At 41.7% G+C, this 24,340-nt stretch overlaps 1 protein-coding gene across 9 annotated transcripts in view; it reads right to left on the bottom strand.

Annotated features, from left to right (window-relative positions):
- Window positions 1-24,340, bottom strand: part of FAM168A (family with sequence similarity 168 member A) — a 186,831-nt gene that overhangs the window by 10,081 nt on the left and 152,410 nt on the right. For 5 of the 9 annotated variants that reach the window (XM_038568709.1, XM_038568708.1, XM_038568707.1 and 2 more), the window contains 4 exons: window positions 17,084-17,164; window positions 11,406-11,432; window positions 7,031-7,042; window positions 6,043-6,168 (listed from right to left, as the gene is read on the bottom strand). In XM_038568709.1, coding sequence (XP_038424637.1) covers window positions 6,043-6,168; window positions 7,031-7,042; window positions 11,406-11,432; window positions 17,084-17,164 — 246 coding nt within the window. The remainder of the gene's footprint in view (window positions 1-6,042; window positions 6,169-7,030; window positions 7,043-11,405; window positions 11,433-17,083; window positions 17,165-24,340) is intronic. The other 4 variants (XM_038568702.1, XM_038568705.1, XM_038568703.1 and 1 more) reach the window with 4 other exon arrangements.

Here is a 24,340-nt window from a genome sequence, read left to right as displayed (position 1 = left end):
GCCCACAGAAAACACCACTCAGAGATCCTCATCTTCTGAGATGCTAAAAAACAAAACAAAACTATGCTCTACAGAGCCAGCCTTTCCTCCAATCCTGGGGCTCAGGGGAGGACCCCCTCTGCCTGAATGCCTCAAGTCAGGGGTCACAAAAATCACAGCAACCTGGGATCTGGGCCCCAGGCAGTTCACAATCAGCCATTCAATCAAACTTTGCTGCCTTTGAATCTTCTGAAAAGTAGATCGTATGTTCATAGGAAAAACTTGAAACAGAGATCACTCAGGAATAAGGCTATGTACTTCTAGAACACAAAATTAAATGATTCTGTGGAAACCAAGTGATCATCAAGAGACCCCCAACTCGGGATCCCTGGGTGGCGCAGCGGTTTAGCGCCTGCCTTTGGCCCAGGGCGCAATCCTGGAGACCCGGGATCAAATCCCATATCGAGCTCCTGGTGCATGAAGCCTGCTTCTCTCTCTGCCTATGTCTCCGCCTCTCTCTCTCTCTCTGTGTGACTATCATAAATAAATAAAAATTAAAAAAAAAAAAAAAAGAGAGACCCCCAACTCTCTTACTTTATACAAGGGGCTCAGAAAGAGCAAGTGTTTTAAGAAACTTCTGTATGAGTTGAAATGCCAGTGCCAGGAGACCTTGGTTGATCTCCAACAGGGTATTGCTGGAGCTTCTTCTGTGCTGCTCATTCTGGCTTGGTCTGCCTGGCACATCACTGAGCTTCTTCTTGCTTCAACTCAGCTCTTCTACCTGCAGGACACTCACCAAGGACTTTGTCAGCAACATGGAGCTGATTCTGCAAGAAGGGACTGGGGGGCAGAGTAGAGAGGGGTGCTTTATTGGAAGAGAACAGATCTAGGCTTCAGTTCAGGCTTTCTTCCAATTTGCTGCCAGTCTCTGGGCCTTGGTTTCCTATTTTGTTGAAACAGAAGGCTAAGAATGAAGATCTCTTCCTGAACTAAAATCCCATTTTTTAAAAAAAGATCCTGAGTCTCTTCTACCTTAACCCTAAGTAAAAGGAAGCTACCATAAGGTCACAAATCTCTCTCAGTCCATAGCCCGGGCTTGGCATCCCCCAGCCCCTGATGAGGTACTCAAGTAGGATAGGAGAGCTGCTATTTGGTTGTCACAAAAGGCACCACCAAAGGTGTCCTGTCCTCTTCCCTGAAATCATGTCATTTACTGCCCCCTCCTTCAGATCCATAATTTATTTCATGGAAAATTGGTTTTATGGTCAAATACACTTGGGAAATAAGGAGCCATGAGGATGGAGTGGAAAGAATAAAATCATGAGAAGGTAGCATTGTGAAGAACTAGAAACTAGATGTGGAGGTATGAGTCAGCTGAGAGAGAGAAGTATGGAGATTCCTCCAAGTTTCTAGACTGTGGTGCTAATTATGTATGATATGTGGTTACAGCAGGTAAAGCAGATATTGTGGGGGAAGACAGGAAATCTAGGTTTGTGACATCTAAAAGGAGCCATCTGAGGGGTACTTCATCTTGGAGGCACAGCTCATCTGTAAAACAAAGGGAGTTCTCAACATGGGCATGTCCCAAGACTGTACAATGGACTATATAATTCTGAGGGATTTTAATCATTTAAAAAAACAAGAACAAAAAGAAGAATAGCAGCAATGCAGAACAGAGATAAATAGCTTTGTTTTTCATTCTATGACCCTGAGAAGTTTTAAAATGACAGGATGAACTATGAATCTCCAAGGCAAGGATATGCAGGACACTATTTCCAAATTTATTTATTAACAAATCTTTTATTCATGCTCTCAATATCGAAAACACATAAACTACAGGGGTGCCTGGCTGGCTCAGCTGGAGAGCATGTGACTCTGGATCTCAGGGTTGTGGGTTTGAGCCCCACACTGGGTGCAGAGATTACTAAAAATAAATAAACTTCAATCAATCAATCATGCAAACTATAATTTTTTGTAATTGTAGCTTATTTTGGTAAGTAAAGTTTCACTGTAACATGGCCTTGCCCATTCATTTATTTATCAACTATGGCTGCTTTCCAGCTACCATGAGAGTTATGACAGAGATCATATGGCCTGAGAAGCCTACAATATTTAATATTTAGCCCTCTATAAGGAAGGTTGCTGACTCCTGATTTAAGGAATTAAATAAGTATGAGGAATCCTGCTAGAATGGAGAGCATCTCTTTTCTATGCAGAAGGGTAGGACACTCCTGAAACCTAAGATGCCTGCTCTGAAAGCTATACAGCACAGAGTAATGTGCTATGTGGGTCCAAACCCTAGCCCTGCTATTTAATAGCTATAGACTACAGCAGTCTCATCATCTGTAAAATGGGGATAACGACAATACCTACTTTATAGGGTTACGCATTCATTAATAATTGCAAAGCCCTCAGAATAGTGCCTGACCCATTAAAGCACTTCATAAAGGTGAGCTATTACTCTTTTCTCTCTCGCTCGCTCTATAGAGAAATAGTAAGCTTCCTGTCCTGGGGATGTGCAAGCAGAGACTGGTCTGCAAGATTACAATAGAGAGGTTCAACTGTGACTTCCATGATGTGATCCAACTTGGAACACAGACTCCAGGATTCTAAGATTCTGAAACTGTATGGTTTAAAATACCATGACTTCATGATTCTTTAAAGTTAACAAGCCAACAATGCTGGCATATTTCCTTTATGCTTCCCGAGAATGTGCTCTGGAGTTTTTATCCCCAGGAGAAGCCTGCACTACCTCTCTATGCCACAAGGACAATCATCTTACAAAGTGTTAAGGTTATCTCTCTGAGGAAAATCAAAAAGCTCCAAGAGGCTGCAGGAGAATTTGGTTTCCACATCTAAGAATAACTTTGTCTGAGAATGTTGTTTCCCTTTCCTCATGTTATGAAATGATATACCCACATACTCAGAATACAAATCAGCAGCCAAAATGCCCTTGGCAGCCAAAAAGATGATGCTGCAGAAGAAGGCCCTGTTTGTTTGTCCAGACAGTATAAGATAGGAGAAGCAGAACTGCAGAGCTAGAGGACACCTTAGAGATCATTAAGCCCAACACAAATGTTTCACAGATAAGATGACGAATAGATGGCTGAGAATAGTGCAACAGCTTGCCGGGACTCAGGACTCAGTGCTCCTTCCTCCAACTACAATGGTTCTCAAGGTTTCCATCTGGGTCAGGAGGCTGCAGAAATTGCCTGGGCCCTTAGCCTGGGCTCTGTCAGTGAGTCAGGTCAATTCTTCTCTCAGGAATACCCTCATTTGGACTAGATAATAGAAAGGCCATGCTCGTGCTGGTGTTCTAAGTCTCTGAGTATTTCAGTGAGACTTTTATGAGAAAATCATTGCAGAGGACTTTCTGTAACTGAATGGTGGTCCTGTCCATTCCACTGAGGATTAGAAATTCCCCAAGGCAGGAGCCTGGGCTACCTTGGGTAATACAAAATTTTACAATTTATTACTCTGCATCTAAGTAAAAGAAGCTGTTGAGCTGGATGCAAAAAAAAAAACAAAAACAAAAACAAAAAACCCCCAAAAAACTCACTGATTTTGCTCAAATTAACTTAGACTCAGAAAAAAGGAATTAGATCACTAGAAGTCCTAGGTCTGCCTTATGAAAGAGGCTTTGTTTATGAGGCCCCATTCTCTCTCTCAGGTTCCTAACTTTAATTTTAGGCTCCATCAAACAGTATAATAAATAGAGTGTATACATTAGTGAAATAATGTTTTAGCCCGCTTTTCAATCCTTCTGCACTATTATGAATCTTTTTCAGTTGGAGAGCCCCTACCACCTTCAAAGGCATTGATCCTCACATCAAGGATGCCTTTTAGACTAATCGGTTTATTGACCATCAGATTTACATGTCTGAACAAAGCTCTATGTCTGAGTCTTGCCTTGACCCCCAAGTCTCCTTGGTGGTAGCTGAACAAGAGAGTATGGAATAAGTCGGAGGGAGACCTAATTACAAACAAGCTTAGCAAGTGTGAGTAATATTGAACTGAATTTGTCAAATTACCCTGAATTTTCTATGGCATTAGAAGCCACAAAATCTGTATGCTGGGAGGAACCAGCTGGATGGGGGAGGGTCAGTTGAGCTCATTTCTATTTTACAATTGCACAGGTTCATACATGACTTGCTTAAAGAATGGGTGTAATTCGGTCCTTTCCAGGAACTGTGATAGCTTGTGAGAGGACAGTGGGAGTAGCTGCTGAACATTTCGATGGGACTTCAGGAAGATTTCCACAAAGGAAAAAGCAAAGCTGCCTATGATTCAGACAGTCTCACCGTAGAAAGGGTTGTATGGAGGGAATGAGTACCCTGGAGATATGTGAGTGAAGGCTAGTTGGTCAACTATGGGCACCCTAGAAAGGAAGTCCCAGCTGGGGTCGTGAGTATTGAGTACACAGCACCAAGGTGACAGAATCAGGAGTCTAAAAGCTAGAGAGAATCTTAAAATGACCTAGTCCAGCCCCTTCATTTTACAGTTGGAAAAACCTAGGTCCAAATCATGGACACAAATTATCCAAATTATCTGTGGTTATACAGAACTAAGTCTAGAATCCAACTCTTTTGGTCTCCAGGCCTCTTTCTGTTCCACTACAGTAGGTGTGTCTCTATGCACCTACAACCCTATGTGTGGATTTAAGAGAAAATATATATGTACAAGCCTGTTTATGTATATGTTCATTCCATTCCACTTGAGGTACCTGGAAAAACTCCCTACTATTGACATCCCTCTTTTAATTAATTAAAATTAATTAATTAATCCCTCTTTTAATTTAAAGTTAATCTCATGAGAAAAAGTCAGTAAACTTAACCTGAGTGATTCTTTTTGGTTATGCTGCTTGCTACTTGGAAGGCATTGGACATATTACCTTTCTGAGCTTCAGCTTTAAACTTGAATAAAAATCCACCATAATAATAGGACTCTAGTGTAGATTAGAGACCACAGAGAGGGGGTTATTATGAAAGCAAATCCTCTAACATGTGAGAGTTATGTTGTTTAAATGTAAGTTGATGTTGACATCTAGGGGCAATGGTAACTAAGGAGAAAATAACACTGGATATTTTAAAAGAAAAAAAATGCAGCATATTCTTCTAATCTGTTTAATAGATTAATAATTTACTGAGCCACAGACTATCAGGCTTAGTCTGCAACATCCTTCTAAGGGTATGTCAAACCCCTGCTGGCACAACTTAAGAAATAAGCACTCCCTCTAATCCAAAGCCAGCCATGCCTCTTTTGGATAGCACGAACAAGGCATAAAGTCTCCTGTGTAGTCAAAATGCCACTCGGTAACTTCTAAACATTGGTCCTCATTTTACCCAGTTGAGCTTTCTCATATTAAAAAATCAGGTGTGAAGGTGAAACCATGAGTCACCCCACTGAATCTCAAAATGAATGTAACCAATCTGGCCAGATGGTTTCTGTCTCCCCTAAGGACTCTACGTACATATCTTGTTCCCACAGTGTAGCTTCCACTAGGGGAGTGTTTCTCATGCAGAGGGCAATTCTGCCTCCCAAGGAGATCTTTAGAAATGTCTGTAGAGATATTTTTGGTTGCTGTAATGAGGGTTTGCTGGCACCCAGGAAGCCGAGGCCAGGGATTCTAAGCATCCTACAACGTACCAGTTAGCCCCCCACAACAAAGAATTATCTGGTCCAGATTGTCCATAGTGGCAAGGCTGAGAAATGCTGTGCTAGAGGAGCCTTCTCTGTCCAAAGGTCCACTGACCTTCAAATGTAATGTGCCCTCTGTTCTTTCCCCTGAAATGCAGTAACAGCTCTTCCCTAATCAAACTTGTTGGCCAGGTGCATACTTCCTTCGCCCTCCCTCACTGCTTCGGGTCTCCCCAAAGCTGGGTACATGATCAAAGAGGATGACCTTTTCTGTAAGAGGAAGGTCAATTTTTTGTGTGGGTAGGAGGACCTCTTAAAACAATATCTTATAATGTCAGTTTTAAAAGTTCCCTTTCCTTTCTTCCTAAGAGTCAAATCAGTCCCAACCAAGGGGAACAAGGAAAGGAGGAGACAGGCTGTATTTACTGAAAGCCGCAGAGGATGCTTGGTAAGTTCGGTTCTCGGTCCCGGTGTCCACTGGGAGGTGGAAGGTGCCTTCAGTACCACAGGAAGACGAGTTCTGTGGCCAAGCCTGTTTCATCAGCAGAGTTGCTTAAGGGAAGACACAAGAATGGCATTAGGCAGAAATAAGAAGTGGGCACCACCAATCACAGACACAAAGCAAGGGTCTTGTGCTGGATGGAAACATATAACCCAAAGGTCCCTGATTCAGACACACAGGATGGTTCAGCCTTTCTGAGATGGGTGAGTGGGTTGGGAGGAGTGCTGAAGTGAGCCTTCAAAATGATTTGAAACTAAGGAATTCTGAGTTTACACTGAGAAAGCCAGGTTTTTCTACACCCTACCAAAACCCATGAAGATGCTTAATGAATACCACTGCCTGACATTCTGGCCTAAGGCTCTGGGATAGTCCTTAAGGGCTTTCTTAGTAATATGTAGCAACCTGGAGCCTTTGACTGTGTGTTAGGCCAGATCAACTGAGTACTCCTTTTTTATGCCTGAAATCTCACCTAGGGGTGGATATTTAATAAGCTGTTGTCAAAGAGAGACCTCAAGAGAATTACCACATAACATGAACCTTGCTGGACTGTCATCTCTTCTAAAGGGACTGAGCTTTGGCAGTTCAGAAGGTACAGGCTGTCCAGTGGCGTACTTCCTACTCCTCCTGTGCACCCTGCTGGGGCCAGACAGAAAACCCTCTTGCACACCTTTCATCCTCCTGCTAAAGGTACTCCTGGTGCCCTACCTGAGATGTCTTCTCGTGAATTAGAGAGGATCTGCTGGGCTATTAAGAAATTATATGTCAAACTTGGGGCAGGTATAAAATAGAGATGTGGCCCAGTTTGAAAGAAATCTGCAGAGACTTCTCAGGCTGACCTGAAGCTCAGCTTGAGAAATTTGAAGGATGATGCTTCATATGATCTAGAAGTGGGGAATGACTCAAAAAACTTACCTTCGTGGTATCCTGTGGGGAAGGAGAGAGGAAAGAGGGTTTCAAAGGGGGGGAAAAAGCCTACATTTTAGAGATTTCTCTTGATATATTTTCTCCTAGAGGAGAAACCATTCTTGACCCAAATTTCTACTTAAAGTAGGAAGAATCATTTTAAAAGTATCTTTTGCACTCAAATAAGATCTTAGACATGAGGAATTTTAAAGAAGAGCAGGACTGGCGGCTGGGTGTGTGTGGGGGAGGCTACACTAGCAACAATTGTATACACTTGAAACATTTTTAACAAGGGGCTAAGGCAAAACAGGGTGGTATGAGAAGTATGCCTATACATTTTAATTCCACCAGGGCAAGGACAGTCCACCTCCAGAGAGATCCCATAACCCCCCTGCCCATCCAGATAACAGGTAATGCCTCTCATTCCTTCAGTCATGGAAGTACTGGGGCCAGAGGAGGAGGTCAAGGACTCTGTTTTGCTGAACTAAGGCCAGAAGTGTAGCTGTTTTGGGCTGACACTGTACTTGCATTAATGGCCCGCAATATATACAGCAGATGCTAAGAAATGAGAAGGAAATCATGGGCAGGAAAGTGACACTAAAAGGAGAATTCTGGCAGAAGAAATGGAGATCCAGCAGAATTCCATGCAGAGTTCAAAGCCATTGCCGGACATCACGACATGGCTCTGCAGGCAACACTGGGAGGAGGGCAGTCAATTTTAAACAATTATCTTAGGTTTCTCTTCCCCGGCATGGGGTGGGGCTGGGGGTGGGGAGTCGGGATTAATAAAGGATCCAATTAGTGTTGAAAAATTTATCAAGATGTCTCCAAATTTAGAACTTTCCACTCAATGTGGCTGGAAAGCCTTGGTCATTCAAAACAACTCTCTAAAAAGTGAAGCATGTAGTTCTGAGAAGTCAGATGTCCTCAAGACCCTATAGGGACTACACAAGGAAGCAGGAGATCTGAATTTAGCCACAGAGAGTTTGGGTCCTGTTCCAGTCCAGTTTTTCCCCAAGTGGTGTATACTTTACCATAATTTTCATCATAAGCCAAAAGTCTGACATTAGTCTGAAGGACTGCATGACAATTTAAGTAAATCAAAATTAATCAAAGAGTAACTGAAGCCTACACTGCACTCAGCACTGAGGGGAGCGCCACGGTGGACAGGAACACACGTGGGTCATGGTCACCGCACACAAGGTATTTATGGGCCAGCTGGGGATGCAACACAGCCACACGCCAACCAGAGAGTGAACAAGACAGCATTACACACAATAAAATAACATTCCAGATTAACCAGGAAAGAAGCAAGTGCGACTGTGCCTTTGATTATGTCTTATCTAACTGACTGAATGAAGTAAACTATGTATGTTCTTGGAGAAGTGTGCATTTTCTTCTGGTTTCATTAAAAAAGAAAACAAATATTAGTATTTTCTATATTTCTCTCTATATCTGAATACTTAATAATTTAAATACCTGAATAAATGTGAAGACTAGAAAAAACAAATATTAGCTGTCAACTGGACCTCCTCATTGGTTGGTTGCACTATATGATCTTTGTCTTCCATGTACAATTCTAAAGTAACCCATTCTGTTGGTGATAGCAATTCAGAGCTCAATTGTGGGATGAAGACAATCTGACAGAAACTTTAGAGGTATAGTAAGAGAGGAGGCTGCTCTGGCAGGCATGCCTGCTTTTGGGTGTCATAGAAGGTATGAACTCCTAGAAATGTTCTATATTCTGAACTGGATGGTAGTTAAATACAAGTGTATACATATGTGAAATATTATTGAGCTATACATTTGAGGCTATAGTATGCTTTAGGTACTACTGTATATGTGTCATTCCTCAATTTAGAAAGGAGAGACAGAGAGAACCCTTGGCGGTGAAGGGCCATGGCCCAGTCACAGCATGCTGCCCACATCCAGGTGCTGGGTTGTTCACTTCCCGGGATACGGGGGCCCTCATGCCCTCTGACACTTGAACAATCTGTTAAGCACACTTACAAGGAAGAGAGGCAGCAAGGGACCATCATCCTGAATAATGCAGTAAGTCAGGAAATCTGAGTTCTAGCCTGGGCTGTGCCACTTATTAGCTGGGGGACCTTGGGCAAGTCACCTAACCTTTTTTTTTTTTTTTTTCCACCTAACCTTCCTAAACTTCAGCTCTGTTGTCTCAAACATAGCAGTAATAATCCCTCCCTGACTGTTTCATACTGTTGATGTGAGGATCAAAAGTAAAGTGTCATCCAGTCTTACAGTTTCTAATTCTGGTATCTGCCCATCTTCCAACCCCATAGTTATGGGCAGCTTTCATTTAAGTTCTCATCAGCTCTTAACTGAACCACTACAACTGTTTCCTCATTGTTCTCTTTTTAAACCTGCCAAATCCAATCTCCAAACTGCAATAAAGAGATATTTCTAAGACTTAAACCTAATCCCAAAATCTTAAAAACATTCCATGGTTCTCCACTGCTTAGGCTAAAGCTGAACTTCTCTTATGGCATTCAAAGCCCCTCATGACCTAGCTTTGTGATCTCTCTAGACGTTCACTGTTCTCACTTTCCAACCCCACATGACAGCCACACAAACTTTATCATTCCAAAATTATGCCAAGGAGTGTCATGTCACTTCTCTATTTTTGCTCACATTGTTCACTCTTCCTGGTATGTATTTCCCCAAATGCCACATGGTAAAAATCTATTAATCCATCAATCATGAGTTTGTCTTTACTATGAAGTCTTTTCTTTTCCCCACCCTTTGACCACAGCCTCTGCACATACATATGGTTTGCTATCCCAGTTTCTGTGATTCTTAGAAGCTCCTATACTTACTGGCTTATCTGTCTCCCTCACTAAACTGTGAGCTCCTTTAAAATAAGGTCCTTGACTTATGGTCTGTATCTTTAAAGGGCCAGTGTAAGGTCTGGCACAAAACATTTTTTAAGAGTCCCACACATACTTTTTAGTATTTCTATTTAAGATGCTATAATTAGAGGGGTGAGGAAACATGAGAGTTTGTCTCACTTTTTATGGAGCCTTCTGTTCAAGTTCATATATCCTGAGACAAACAAAAAATGGACTCCCATAAATAACAAGAGAAACAGGTCCGTGACTAGCAAAAATTAAAATAAAAAAAATTAGGATAGCCCTGGTGGCGCAGTGGTTTAACGCCGCCTGCAGCCCAGGGCGTGATCCTGGAGACCAGGGATCGAGTCCCACGTTGGGCTCCCTGCATGGTGCCTGCTTCTCCCTCTGCCTGTGTCTCTGCCTCTCTCTCTCTAGCTGTGTCTCTATGAATAAATAAACTTAAAAATAAATAAATAAATAAATAAACAAACAAACAAACAAACAAAACAAAACAAAACAAAATAAAATAATTATAAGAGGATAGGCTGTTTACACTTAAAGGGACCTAAGAGAGCATCTGGAAAAAATACTACCTATGGCCTGGAGACATTAGTAAATTGCCCAAGATCACACAGCCCACAGCAGTGGCAAGGAGAAATTTTCATAGCTCATCTCCTGAAAGATGTGCCACACACAAATTCAATATTTAACGTCCAAATAATTCAAGGTTAAAAGTTAAGAAAGTGTGCAGAGATTTTAATGAAAACATTATCCTGAGCAGCCCAGGTGAGGGTAGTGAAAGTGGTGATTCCCTCCCATGGTCCCTTACTGTCTGTGACAAAAAGGACCTAGTCCAGTTACACTGCTGGGACCCTCACAGGTGCCCAGAAGTTCCTGTGGTGCCTTAGGCCTGGAGTCCACACTGCCCAGAGGACCTTGCTTATTTAGCACACTTGGCCCTCACCTCTCACCATCCAGGAAAATGCCCTGAAAATGAGCCAGAGCTCAAGATCTGGGCTAAGGGAACAGATTGTATCTAAAGTCAACCAGGTCTTCAAACATGTCAGACTGCCAACAGAGACAGAAAATCTGATCCTGGGGCAGACTGCTTTTTTTGGGTTCTTCTAGGCATAATCCAGGTACTCCTCCACAAGAGCTGCCACAAAGCCAACAGAGGAGCCATACAGGTTGAAGAATTTTGTTCACTTGATTGCTTGAATTCAGTAGCCAAGTTAGGGTGAAAGTTTTTGACCTAGGTCAGATGGGACCCCAGAGGTGAGGAAGGGGAAAGACGCCTTTTAGTGCCATGATCCTTCATTGCTGCCCTAGGGGACGGTTTATGTGTGTCTCCAACCCATGATTTTGCACCATCAGACATGTTCCTGCATGCTTTAGGAACTGCTGCTGAGCCACCTGGGGGAGCCCAAGCCTAAGGAATGGGATTTGGGGAGGGAAGGAGAGGGGATCTACCGTTGTTATGAGATAACACATTCATAGGCCATAATACAGATGAGGAAAAATAGCTCTCCTACCATAAGCTGAATGCAGGAACTGAAACTCTGTTGGATAGAAATGTTAGTTGAAATTACCACTAAGAATTTGTGCAAAGTAGTACACATTGCAGTTACAAAAACAGACTGTCTCAAGATAGCAGTTTCCCCCAGGTGACATAAGAAACAGTGAATGCAGACGGTGTGAAGTGCCTCTACCCTGGAGGGAATGACAGACTTGCCATCCAGGAAAGCCCATTCATTGAGAAGTGCCTCCTTGATGCTATGGCATCTTCCAGGTAGCTGACCCAAGTTAGTGCTCTCTGAATTGTAGAAGGACTTCACACATGACAGAGGCTTTGTGTACTAGAGGAAGTAAGGTTCAGGGACAAAATCATCACTTCTGGACTCTGAAGAACTCTCTGTAAAGCCCCACAAGGCTAGGACCAATGCAGAGATACTTCACTTGAAACCCCAAGGAGAGTGCAGTGCTACAGAAGGAGCATAGGCTGTAGGGTCAGACAGACTGGGTTTGAATTCCAGCTCCGCTGCTTTTTAGCTGTGCAACTCTGGACAAGTTATTTAACCTCTGAGCAAAACTGGGAGCAGGAAGATTCAACTCACACAAGACTGAAGTAGGAATTAACATTTGTAACATGCCTTGCACAGTGCCTGGAATATGGCAGGCATATTCTTTTCCCTTGTTTTTCCTAAGGTTTGTCATATGCAAAATAGGAACAATATATTTGTACTTTATAAAATTGCCATGAAATCAAGTGAGACAGTAGATGAAAGTGATTTATAAACAGACCTCTTGTGACTATGTGTTTCATTTCTATCTATGTTAGTTATTCTGTTTATCTTTTCCTTTCATTTTCAAGTAAGATTACCAATAATGTGATATATCCTTTGGTTTCTAGATTCTGAAAACCTGGCTCCTGCCTCCTGCAGGGCCAAATAGTTCTTTTTTTGGTGGGGGGGGGAGGGAATGGCCAAATAGTTCTTAAATAAGATCCCTGAAGTCATTAAGAACTCAGAAAAAAGCTCCAAGTACCTACATTGCTTTCAGAACCAATGAAAGAGTGAAATGCTTCCCTGCATCCTGAACAGATGACATCTTAGAGTACTCAAGCTGCTAAAAATAGCTCTTTCTGAAGCAACTTCTTGGTCTCCTTGAAGAAGCCGAGAGAAATTTAAACCTGAAAGCTTGGCTCCTTTGCAGACTTTTACCCTGCAGGCATCTCATGGCATCACAAATGGCTGGTTCTGGCAGGAAGCTGAGAGTAACCTACACTGCCCTCTCTGTCCTTGAGCCAGCTCTTCCTCTGCAGGAGCTCCCCTATGGCAGTCAGGAGACCTAGTGAATGCAGAAGCTGGCCTCCCAAAATGTGAAACAGACCAATTGTGCGTGCAGGTGTGTGTGTGTGTGTGTGTGTGTGTGTGTGTGTCTAACTCCAAAGGAAAAGAATCTGCTCAAGGTCACACCAAAATCAGTAGAAGAGTTAGGGCTAGAAACCCAGTCCTTCCAACTCCTAATTTGGGGCTTTCTGACACAATGTGCTAACACCACCCTCTATAGTGGACTGTACGGGTTTCTAAGGAAACCCATGGTCAGGTTGCTGTAATCATAGCTTAGAAATATGCTGAACTTTTGAAAACACAAAATTGTGAAAAATCTTGGGCTGATATTTTATTTTTAAAATTAAGACTTTATTAGTGCTTTACACATGCCTGGAGCTTTCCAATCTCATTTCTTTATTCCACAGTCCTAGGCTCCTCCTGTCTGCTCTCCTTAGTCTGGTTGCTCTAGTTTAACTCCTTTAATTTCTCTCTGGTTGACTGCAGAGCAAATGCAGCTGTGGTAGTAGCTCCTGGGTTTGGATCTTTGGGCTAGTTCCCAACTCCTGTAAATTTTAGTTTTCCCACTTGGAAAATGAGATTAACAATAATAATGACTTCAAAGGTTTACTGTAATAGATAACAAGTCAATATCCGTTAAAAGCTTAAATAGTCCCTGGCACATAGGATCCATTCAACAAACATTACCTATTTATTTTTATTCTCTGTCCTTCTACTTTCTTGCCAAACTAATCCATAACAATTCCATAAATGATCACCATAAGTCCTAAACATTATGAGTAAATGCCCCAGTGATGGAAATTAAAGCCTTGATGAATTCACGGCCTCCACCCTCACTGAGGCCTCCTGTTACAAAGCTATGTTACCTTTTCTTTCCAGTAAGGCTTTCATACCTTGACCTCTCTCCTTAAGAACCCTTACCTCTCTCTTGACAAATCAAAACTATTAGACAAGAACTCTCCACTTTCCACTGGGTGATTTTTTCTAATAAGCACAGCCATCTGTGACCTCTTCTTTAGTCTGAGAGGAACAGCTGCCATCCTGTGTGAGGCACCCCACTCCACCTGCTCCCCAAAACAAAGAAGAGAACAGAGCTCTAGGTTCCCCACCTCACCATAGCCTCCTTGAAGGCCCGGATCCTCTTACATCTCTGACTTGTCTTCCCCACTTGCTCCTTCCCATCAGCACTTACTTCACTATGCTCTTATCTAAAAACTGCCTCCTTTAATCCCACCTCCCCTTGTTCTCCTTGCCCTTGTATTGTAGCCAAGCCTCTTGTAAGAGCAGGCTCTACCTGCTAACTGCTTTTTCACTTCCAGCCTCTCCATCTCATCAACTCTGCTTTACAGGTCACTGGTGACCTCTTGACTATACAGACAATATATCTTCTTCATTCCTGACCTTAGCTGACCTTCTGCAACTACTCACCTAATTTTATTTTAGACCAGCCAATTCACAGATCTCATAGCATTTAGATTTAAATCATTTCTAGGGGCGCCTGGGTGGCTCAGTGGTTGAGCATCTGCCTTTGGCCCAGGGCATGGTCTTAGAGTCATGGGATCGAGTCCCACATAGGGCTCCCTGCACAGAGCCTGCTTCTCTCTCTGCCTATGTCTCTGCCTCTCTCTCTCTCTCATGAATAAACAAAATCTTTTTTAAAAAATCATTTCTATGTTGTGAGATACTTGATAATCAAAATGTCGTAGTTTTTAAGACAGAACTTAACAAATTTGATTAAATCTTTTCTCAGAGTTAATTTCTGCAGTTTTTATTGTTTCTGCCTCATATTATACGTTTTTTGGAAATATATATCTTATTGACTAAAAGTGAATACAGAATAAACTATTAATGCTGAGATAGAGATTTTTTTTAGCCTGTGAATAACTGCTACCCTCACAAGCTCTGAGGGCAATGACTTTACTTCCCTCAAGTCTGAATCACATCCAGTATCTTCAAGTGCCTTGGGCATTTCAAGGCCAAAATAAATGTCTATGGAATGACACACTTATGTAAGCACTTTAGGGGGTTAACAATCACTTATTTGCATTAAAATAGTTCCTGTCTCCCAAAAAAGAGGGGGCTCATAGTATGTGCATGTGTGTTCAATTACAAAATGATCCCTCCTTCAGAATGAAGTAACTGAGGTTCAGAGGGGTCAGGTGATTTAAGGTTGTTAATTTATGAAGTGACAGTACTCAGATTCAGGTGTTCTGACATAGCCCATGTTCTTCTCTCATACAAATATTCTAGAAGAAAGGGAATGATGGTAGGATGAGTGCTAGACTGGCAAAGAGAAACATGAGACCAAGAACCAGAAGATCTGCCAAGGGTTCCAGTCCATATGCTACTGCTGATTCACTGGGTAACTTGGACAAAACACTGCTTGTCTCTGGATCTCCCTTGTCAAGAGAAAAGGCTGAATTGGAGGATCTCTAAGGTCTTTTCAAGCTTTTTAACTCTAGAATAATCATTATTAAACAAGAAAACGGGTGTTATCATGGCATTCAAGGCCCTTCCACATCTTGGCTTTGGACGTCTGTAGTTTTTTTTTTTTTTAAATGGTGAAAAAATTTAGATTTATAGCCGGCTGGACTCAGTTTAGATGATGTTTGGCAATATTCAAAGCATCAGAGTCAGGAGCCAGTCAAAAATATGCTTTCTTCTCTCCATCAGGCCTGATCAGGGTGTTGACCTTGGCCACATCAATGTCATAGAGCTTTTTCACAGCTTGTTTGATCTGGTGCTTATTGGCCTTGAAATCCACAATGAACACAAGTGTGTGGTTGTCCTCTATTTTCTTCATGGCTGACTCAGTAGTCAGGGGGAACTTGATGATGGCATAGTGATCAAGCTTGTTTCTCCTGGAGGGCGCTCTTTTGAGGATATTTGGGCTGCCTTCGGAGATGCAGGGTCTTGGGTCGTCAGAATGTAGGTGACGTACGGATCTTCTTTTTATTGTGACTGTGCAAACCTTTCAGCACCACTTTCTTAGCTTTCAAAGCCTTTGCTTGGCTGCTGCTTCGGCTTTGGGAGGGGCAGAAGCTTCCTTCTTCGCCTTCAGCGCCATCTTTGTGAAAGGGATTTCCAAGGCTCGTTTCCACGGGCTTAGAGAGCTGAGTCTCACGGAAGACTCGCGATGCTTTTTATTTAAAGCTGATTGGATAAACTTGACATCTGTAGTTCAGATCCCTCTATTATCTCCACCCCCCACCCCCACCCCAGTGTGCTTCAACCATCCTCACACTACCTTGCCCAGGCTCTACTCGGCCTGGAATGCCCAACTCTTCCTTTGTATGCTTAAAAGAATGCTTCCTGCTTCTCCCTCACTCAGGCCCCTATTGCTAGGCCCCCTGTGAAGCCTCCTGTACACTTTCAACCTCAGGCAGATTGTTGTTAATCTCTTCTGCTTCCTCTCTTCTTACAGGTATTCCCTTCACAAATACTCATCACACAGCTATGAATTTGTTTATATGCCAACTACCAAATGCATGTGTGTTATTTGTTATTTGTTATTGTAAGTTATTTTAAGCAAAGATGGCTCTTTTTCTCTATTCTAATGTGGAGGACATTCAACATATAAATATTTGTTGAGTAAATGAAAAGGAACTCAGATAAAACCATCTACGCCTCTAAGGTGAGTAACACATTTCTCTGAAAGATGAGGTATCTTGTCCAAGGCTTCACAAACTAGTGAGTTGATCAGGATTCAAACCCAGGACTTTCTAAATGCAGTGTCCATACTCTTTTTCCAGCCCCTTGAATGTTAAAGCACCTGCTAAGTACGAGGGTTAGTATCAGTGGTAACACCTCTGCACTGCTCCTAGCCTAAACTAAAACTTTTCAACATTTTCAAATCTATTTCAATCTCTATTGAAGGAGTGCTAGGCCTTTCTTATTTTTGAAATATAGGTTCCTTGCCTTAGCTTGAAAACCAGTTTTTTATCCTCTGGTGGCAAGTCTCTCACTCTCTTCCAAATCCATATCCAGGAAGTCTGGTGAGTGTGTATTTACATCTGTGTGTGTCTCAATGGCAGTCTTAGGGAAAACTAAGCAATGAGTGGATTTGGACATTGTTTACGAGAGCAGAAAAGGTTCTGTGAGGAGGATGCATGTCTCAGATATGCTAGCAGAGAAGAGATTGGCCAATCTTAAATCCTAAGGAGAATGGAGGAGATTCTATTCCCACCCCAACCCTGAGTCTGAACTGCCCCAGTTATTAGAGGGGACTCCCAAGAGAATCACGTTTGGACAGGATGAGTCCAAGACAATTAAGGATAGGGAAAGGCCAACAGGTGGGTGTGTTTTTCCAAACAGCCCACTTCCCACCCCAGGCATCACTGCGGTCTCCACTTTCTCCTTACCTGGAGCATAACTGGGGCTATTGGTGGGGTACAGGCTGGGATTGTAGGCAGGGGCTGCTGCCGGGTAGGCTGTAGGGTAACCTATGAAGAAACAAACAAACAAACAAACAAAAACCCAATTAGTTGGGAAAGAAAAGGAAACAGAATCCATGTCCCAGGCTTGGCCTTCAGCCTCACTGTGGGCCTTTACAGACAGTATATGTGACCAGCTTTTATTTATTTTTAATTTTTTAAAAAGATTTTTTACTTATTTATTCATAAACACACACACACACAGAGAGAGAGAGAGAGAGAGAGAGAGCAGGCACCATGCGAGAGCCCGACGTAGGACTCTAGGGTCTCCAGGATCACGCCCTGGGCTGCAGGCGGCGCCAAACCGCTGCGCCACCAGGGCTGCCCTGTAACCAGCTTTTAACTCTATGAGAAAACTCACCAATACCACAATCCCAACATATGCAGATTTTTCTATTTTTTAAAAGCAGTAAAAGAACTATGTCTCTATACTTACTGTAAAAACAAAACAAAACAAAACAAAAAAAACTGAAACACCATAGAAGTGTATGTGGTAAAAAGCCTAAGTTTATTCTCATTCCTGCTGCAACACTACCCCGCTCCCCAGGGGTAGTAACAGCTATCCTTCCAGATAGTTTCCTACTCATTTTTATATACATATATTCAGTGGTGTTCTGGTAAATATTTAACAACTGGCTTGAGGGGATTGAAGTGGAGCTCTATTTGTAGCATTCACTAAGTCCCATGGTAGAAATACTCCCACCATGGCCAATTTCAAGCTACTAATGTCAAAAGAGGTAGCTGGGAAAAGATGCTCACAATTGGCTCTAGAAAGCCCACAAACCAGATCCAGCCTGCTACTGCCTATTATATATAGTTTTTTTTTTTTTTTAATGTTTAATAGATTTTTTTTTAAAGTACAATTTACTCCCTAATGTGGGGCTTGAACTCATGACCCCAAGATCAGGAGTCATGTGCTCTATGAACTGAGCCAGTGGGGAACCCCTTTTTTTGAAATTTTTATTGGACAAAATACATGTAACATAAAATTTGTGATTTTAGCTATATTAAGTATATAATTAATTCAGTAGCATTTTGTTCATAATGTTGTACAACTATCTCCGCTGTTATTAAGACTTTTTAATCACTCTAAATTCTGTACGAAGTAAGCAGTTACATCCCATTCTTTTTCCCCATAGCTCCTGTTAACCTCTAATCTACTTTATTTCCATGAATTTGCCTATTCTAGATATTTAATATAAATTAAATCATTCACTGCCCTTGTGTCTAGCTCCTTTCACATTTTTTTAAAGAGGGGGGAAGGGGATGGACAGAGGGAGAGTTTTTTTTTTTAATTTAAATTTCACTTAGTTAACATACAGTGCAATATTGGTTTCTAAAGTAGAATTAAGTGATTATTCACTTACATACAATACCCAGTGCTCATCACAAGTGCCTTCCTTAATACCCTTCACCCATCTAGCTCATCACCCCCCTCCACCTCCTTCCATCAACCCTAAGTTTGTTTTCTATTATTCAGAGTCTCTTAGGGTTGTGGCACCTGGGGGGCTTAGTGTTTGAGCGTCTGCTTTTGGCTCAGGACATGATCCTGAGATCGATTTCTGTATGAGGCTCCTCGCAAGGAGCCTGCTTTTCCCTCTGCCTCTCTCTCTCTGTGTGTCTCTCATGAATAAATAAAATCTTTTTTAAAAAAGTGTTTTATGGTTTATTTCCCCGTCATTTTCCCCTCCCCTTCCTATATATTCATCTGTTTTCTTTCTTAAATTCCACACATAAGTGAGATCATATGGTATTGGTCTCTGACTGACTTATTTCACTCAGCATAATACACTCTAGGTCCATCCACATCGTTGCAAATGGGAAGATTTCATTTTTGACAGCTGAGTAGTATTCCATTGTACATATATATCACATCTTCTTTATCCATTCATCAGTCAACGGATAGATGACTCTCTCCAGAGTTTGGCTATTTTTGAAAATGCTGCTACACACTATACATATTGTGGTATATGTGCCCCTTTAGATCTGCATTTTTGTTTTGTTTTGTTTAAAGACTTTTTATTTATTTGACAGAGTGTGCTAGCACAAGCAGGAGGAGCTTCAGAGGCAAAGGGAGAAGCAAACTCTCCACTGAGCAGGGGGCCCGATTTGGGGCTCAATCCCAGGACCCTGGGATCATGACCTGAGATGAAGGCAGATGCTTAACTGACTGAGACACCCAGGTGCCCCTCAAATCTGTATTTTTGTATCCTTTAGGTAAATAACTAGTACCACAATTGCTGGATTATTAGGGTAGTTTTTAACTTTTTGAGGAACCTCCATTCTCAAGAATGGCTATACCAGTTTGCATTCCCACCAATAATGTTAAGAGGGTTCCACTTTCGAGAGAGAATCTTAAGTAGGTTCCACGCACAGCACAATGCAGGGCTTGATCTCACAACTCTGAGTTCATGACCTGAGCTACAATCAAGAGTCAATCACTTAACCAACTGAGCCACCCAGGCGTCCTAGCTTCTTTCCCTTTAGTATAATGGTTTTGTTTTTTTTTAAGATTTTATTTATTTGTTCATGAGAGACAGAGAGAGGGAGAGAGGCAGAGAAACAGGCAGAGGGAGAAGCAGGCTCCATGCAAGGAGCCCGATGTGGGACTCGATCCCAGGTCTCCAGGATCACACCTGGGCTGCAGGCGGCACCAAACCGCTGCACCACTGGGGCTGCCCTAGTATAATGTTTTCAAGATTCATCCATGTTTTAGCATGTATTGAAACTTCATTCCTTTTTATGGCTGAGTGATACTCCATGGTTTGTAAATACCACATCTTTTTATTCATTCATCTACTGTTAGATATTTAGGTTGATTACACCTTATGGATATTGTGAAAATGCTGCTATGAACATTGGTGTACAATATCTCTCTGAGTCCGTGTTGTCAATTCCATGGGGTATATACTTGGGAGTGGAATTACTTGATCATATGGTAAGTATAAGCTTAACTTTTTGAGGAACCACCAAACTGTTTTTGCATAGAGGCTACATGATTTTATACTCTCACAGCAATGTATGAGGGTTCCAATTTTCCCAAATCCTCACCAACACATAGTTTTTATTTTTTATTATAGTCATTCTAATAGGCATGAAGTGGTATCTTCATGCTGTGATTTCAATTTGCATTTCTCAAATGATTAATGATGTTGGGCATCTTTTCATGTGCTTCTTGGCCATTCACATTACCTCTTTGGGGAAATGCATATTCAAAACATTTGCTTATTTAAAAAATTGAGCTGCTTGATTTTGTTAAGTTTTAGTAATTTTTTTTATAGTATTTGGATATTAAACCCTAATCATTGCAAACATTTGCAAATATAAAAATTTGCAAATATTTTCTCCCATCCCATGGGTTGTCTTTTCCCTTTCTTGATAATACCTTTGATATGCAAATTTTTTTATTTTGATGAAGTCCAATTTACCTATTTTTTTTGTTTTGTTGCTCATACTTTTGGTGTCATATCTAAGAATCCATTGCCAAATCCAATGTCATGAAGATTTAACCTTATGGTTTCTTCTAAGAGTTTTACGGTTTTGGCTTGTTTGCTTATCTATCTATCTATCTATCTATCTATCTATCTATCTATCTATCTAAGAGGGAGTGGGGGAGACAGAATCTTAAGCAGGCTCCACACCCAACATAAAGCTCAATGCAGGGCTTGATCTCACAAACCTGAGGTCATGATGACCTGGGCCAAAATGAAGAGTCAGACATTTAACAAAATGAGTTGCCCTGGTGCCTTGACTCTTATATTTAGATTACTGATCCATTTTTGTATATGGTGTGAAGTAAGGGTGTGGGTATATGTAGTTTTACATTCTACTTCTTCACTTTAACATTATAAGCATTTTCCCATATAATTACATATTCTTAAAAAATATTTCTTTAAATATCTTTATAATATTCCATTATATAGATAGATCGAATCATTTAATTATCACTCTGTTTTAGACGTTTAGGTTGTTTGAAATTTTTCAGTATAATAAATACAGCTATGAAAACAACCTAAATAAATCTTTGAATACATCTCCAATTATTTTAAGAACGAGTCTAGAAGTGAGATTTCTAGGTCAAAAGACATTGCTATTTTTAAAGCTCATCCATTCAACCATATTTGAGTATCAACTTTGTGCCGGACACTGTGAAACCTGTACTTGTGGAGCTTATATTTTTAAAGGGTGGGAGAGGGCAGTGGATAAATAGTAAACACAGTCCAAAGTACGCCATGGAAAAGAGAAAAGAAAACGGGCAGGGTAGAGGGTGTCAGAAGTGCCAGAGTGTTGGAGGGAGGGTTGAATAGGGTATTGGATAGGGTAACCAGTATAAGACATATTTAGAAGGTGAGATTTTCACAAAGACTTGAAGGAAAGAGAGTTAACCAAGTAGATAGCTGAAAAAAAAAAGAGCACTTCAAATGAAGGAAACAGTACAAAGCCCCTAAGTGGAAAGCTTATGGGACGTGTCTGAGGAACAGCAAAGATCCCAGTATGGTTGAAGTGGAACAAATGAGGGGAACAGTAGTAGTAGAGGAAGTCAGAGAGATAAAGGGCTGGTCAGTTCACACAGGGCCTTACAGTCCTAGGGAAAGGATTTCACTTTCACTCTGAGTGAAATGAGAAGAGATTACAGGGGTCTGAACAGAAGAATAACATGATCTGACTTTCATTTGAAAACGGTCACTCTCATTACTCTGTTGAAAACAGACTATAATGGGGGCAGGGCAGAGAAGCAGACCAGTTAGGAGGCTACTGCAAACTCCTGGAAATAGATGATGGGACTCAGTACAGGGCAAAATCAGCAGAAGCGATGAGAAGTGGCAACCTAGGAGTTTTCACCTACTTTGCCAAACTGCTTCCTAGATAGACTATCAATTTGTACTTGCACTAGCAGTAGGTAAGTGCCTGTCTCACTGCTCCCTGCAGCTTTTTAATGCTCATTGGTATTTTGACTGATGATGGAAAGCTGATTTTAAAAGTCAAAGATTAAATCTCTAAATCCCTAAAAGCTTCTTTGGGATTTGTAAATATTGCACTTTAATAATGTATCTTTGTTAATATGCCTTTCCCTAAATCCTTTCCAACTCCAAAGAAAATTGATCTCACTTTACTGCCCCCGCCCCCAGTCATTTTCTGATTTTAGAACCAAGGTGGACAACTTGTCTCTTAATAAGTATTATGGAGGTCTGCTATATCAAGAAGAAAGTCAGGGGTTTAATCTGGAAAAGCAAAGCGATCCAGTCTCATGGCTGAAATGTATATTCAGCTTCATGTGAGAGATTGTGTGGCCAAGGGTAATTACACCCCTGTTTTCTCATTTCAGATGCCTTTTACTTTGGGGAGCAATTACAGGATCCTCTTTCAGTATTTCCAAGTAGACTTATTTTTCATTCACTTGAATTTGGCAGATGTAAGAGGGCAGAATAGAAGGAGCTTTATTTGGTCCTCCAACCCTCTTCATCTTATAAATGACATCCTCAGGCCAAGAGAAAGGAAAGGGACTCAGGGTTACAGACTGCTGATGCTAGAACACACCTTAAAGGCCACTTGGTCCACCCTTACATTTGGGGCTAGAGCCTCCTCTGTGACATGCTCATGGGATCATTCAACCCCGCCCTTGCATTTCTACAGACAGTGAACTCCCTCTTTTCCTGAGACCCCTACTCCACTGTGAGACTACTCTGACTGTCTGAAAATGACGTTTCATACTTCACTGAACTCTACCTGTAGTTTCTGCCCTTTAGAACAGAGCAGATTTAAAGACACATGCCTCCTTAATTACAGAATTTACCACACTGTACATCACTGGCAGGTTTATATTTCCTGTCCTGCCCCTGCTCCCCAAACTGTAAGCTCTCTGAAGACATAGCTATGTCTTATTTGCTTATATACAATGGCTCTTGGTCACTTCCTCCTTCCCATTCTCTGTCAACACAACCCCCCCACACACACTTTAGCCTGGACAAGTAGTATCTGAACTTCTCAAACATAAGATTATGGTAAATAGTCTTTGTGGCCAGTAGAGAATCTCTTCGCCACCACCAGCTTTCCCTCTCTTAAAAAGGGCATCAATGGTAAGCTAGGCTTCCTCCCTACTCCTGGTTTTGTTTTGTTTCCTTGTCCCCAAGTGATATTATTCATCTTGCTCCTTCTGTTGCTGATGATGTTGGCATCTCTAAAGCCTAGCACAAATAAGGCATAAAATAGGTATCCAATGCAGAGATTACCAGGGGGGTTGTACACTGGAGCTACGAGAGAGGTGGATTTTTTTTTTTTTTTTAAGATTTTCTTTATTTATTCGTAAGAGAGAGAGAGAGAGAGAGAGAGGCAGAGACACAGGCAGAGGGAGAAGCAGGCTCCATGCAGGGAGCCTGACGTGGGACTTGATCCCAGGTCTCCAGGATCACACCCTAGGCTGAAGCGGCGCTAAAGCGCTGAGCCACCAGGGCTGCCCTATGAGAGGTTTGTAAACAAGAGAAACAAATCCAACAGTGTCCTTGGCTTTGAGAGAGTCACCAACTAATGAAGGAGAAAGATGGGTAAGTGGATAGTTAGAATGCTGCCTGAAGAGTGTCATGATAAAGGCAGAGAGTGGGCAAAGAAAAGTCCTTCTTAAGCAACGTTTTCTTAGTACCTATTGTCTGTCAGGAATTATGCTGGGGACTAGATATTCCTGGCTGTGGATAAGAAGAGGGAGGAAGGGCATTCCACACAAAAGCATGAAAGGTAGCATTTTGGGGGGGCATCCATAAGTGGCCTGGTTTGTATTCTAAATAACAGAGCTGATGGGTTAACCACACCTGAGGGCAAAGGTTGTTTTGCTGGCTTGAACTCATAATTTTGAGTTCTTATAACCATGTCTCCTTTTATTGGGGATGGCCCTAATTTACCTTCTTAATTCTGTCACTATGTCTTAGTTTCATACTCCTAGACAGGACTTCTCTCCTAAACTCCTGACTCATATAGTATCTAACTGCCTACTCAACATCTCCACTTGGATGCTTGCTATACTATCAAGATTATATGGTAAGTGGTTGAGTGTGGTGTCTGGAGCTAGACCTAGGCTTCGGTTTGAATTCCAGCAACACTACTAATTACATGTGTGATCTTGGGCCACTCTGTTTTCCCATCTGTAAAATGGAACTATTACTTACCTAGTAAGTTGGTATAAGTATTAAATTA

Source organism: Canis lupus, chromosome 21 (assembly GCF_011100685.1).
Source record: "Canis lupus familiaris isolate Mischka breed German Shepherd chromosome 21, alternate assembly UU_Cfam_GSD_1.0, whole genome shotgun sequence".
Lineage (NCBI taxonomy): Eukaryota > Metazoa > Chordata > Mammalia > Carnivora > Canidae > Canis > Canis lupus.
The sequence above is the reverse complement of the archived record's forward strand: the minus strand, read 5'-3'. Positions and strand labels throughout refer to the sequence as shown.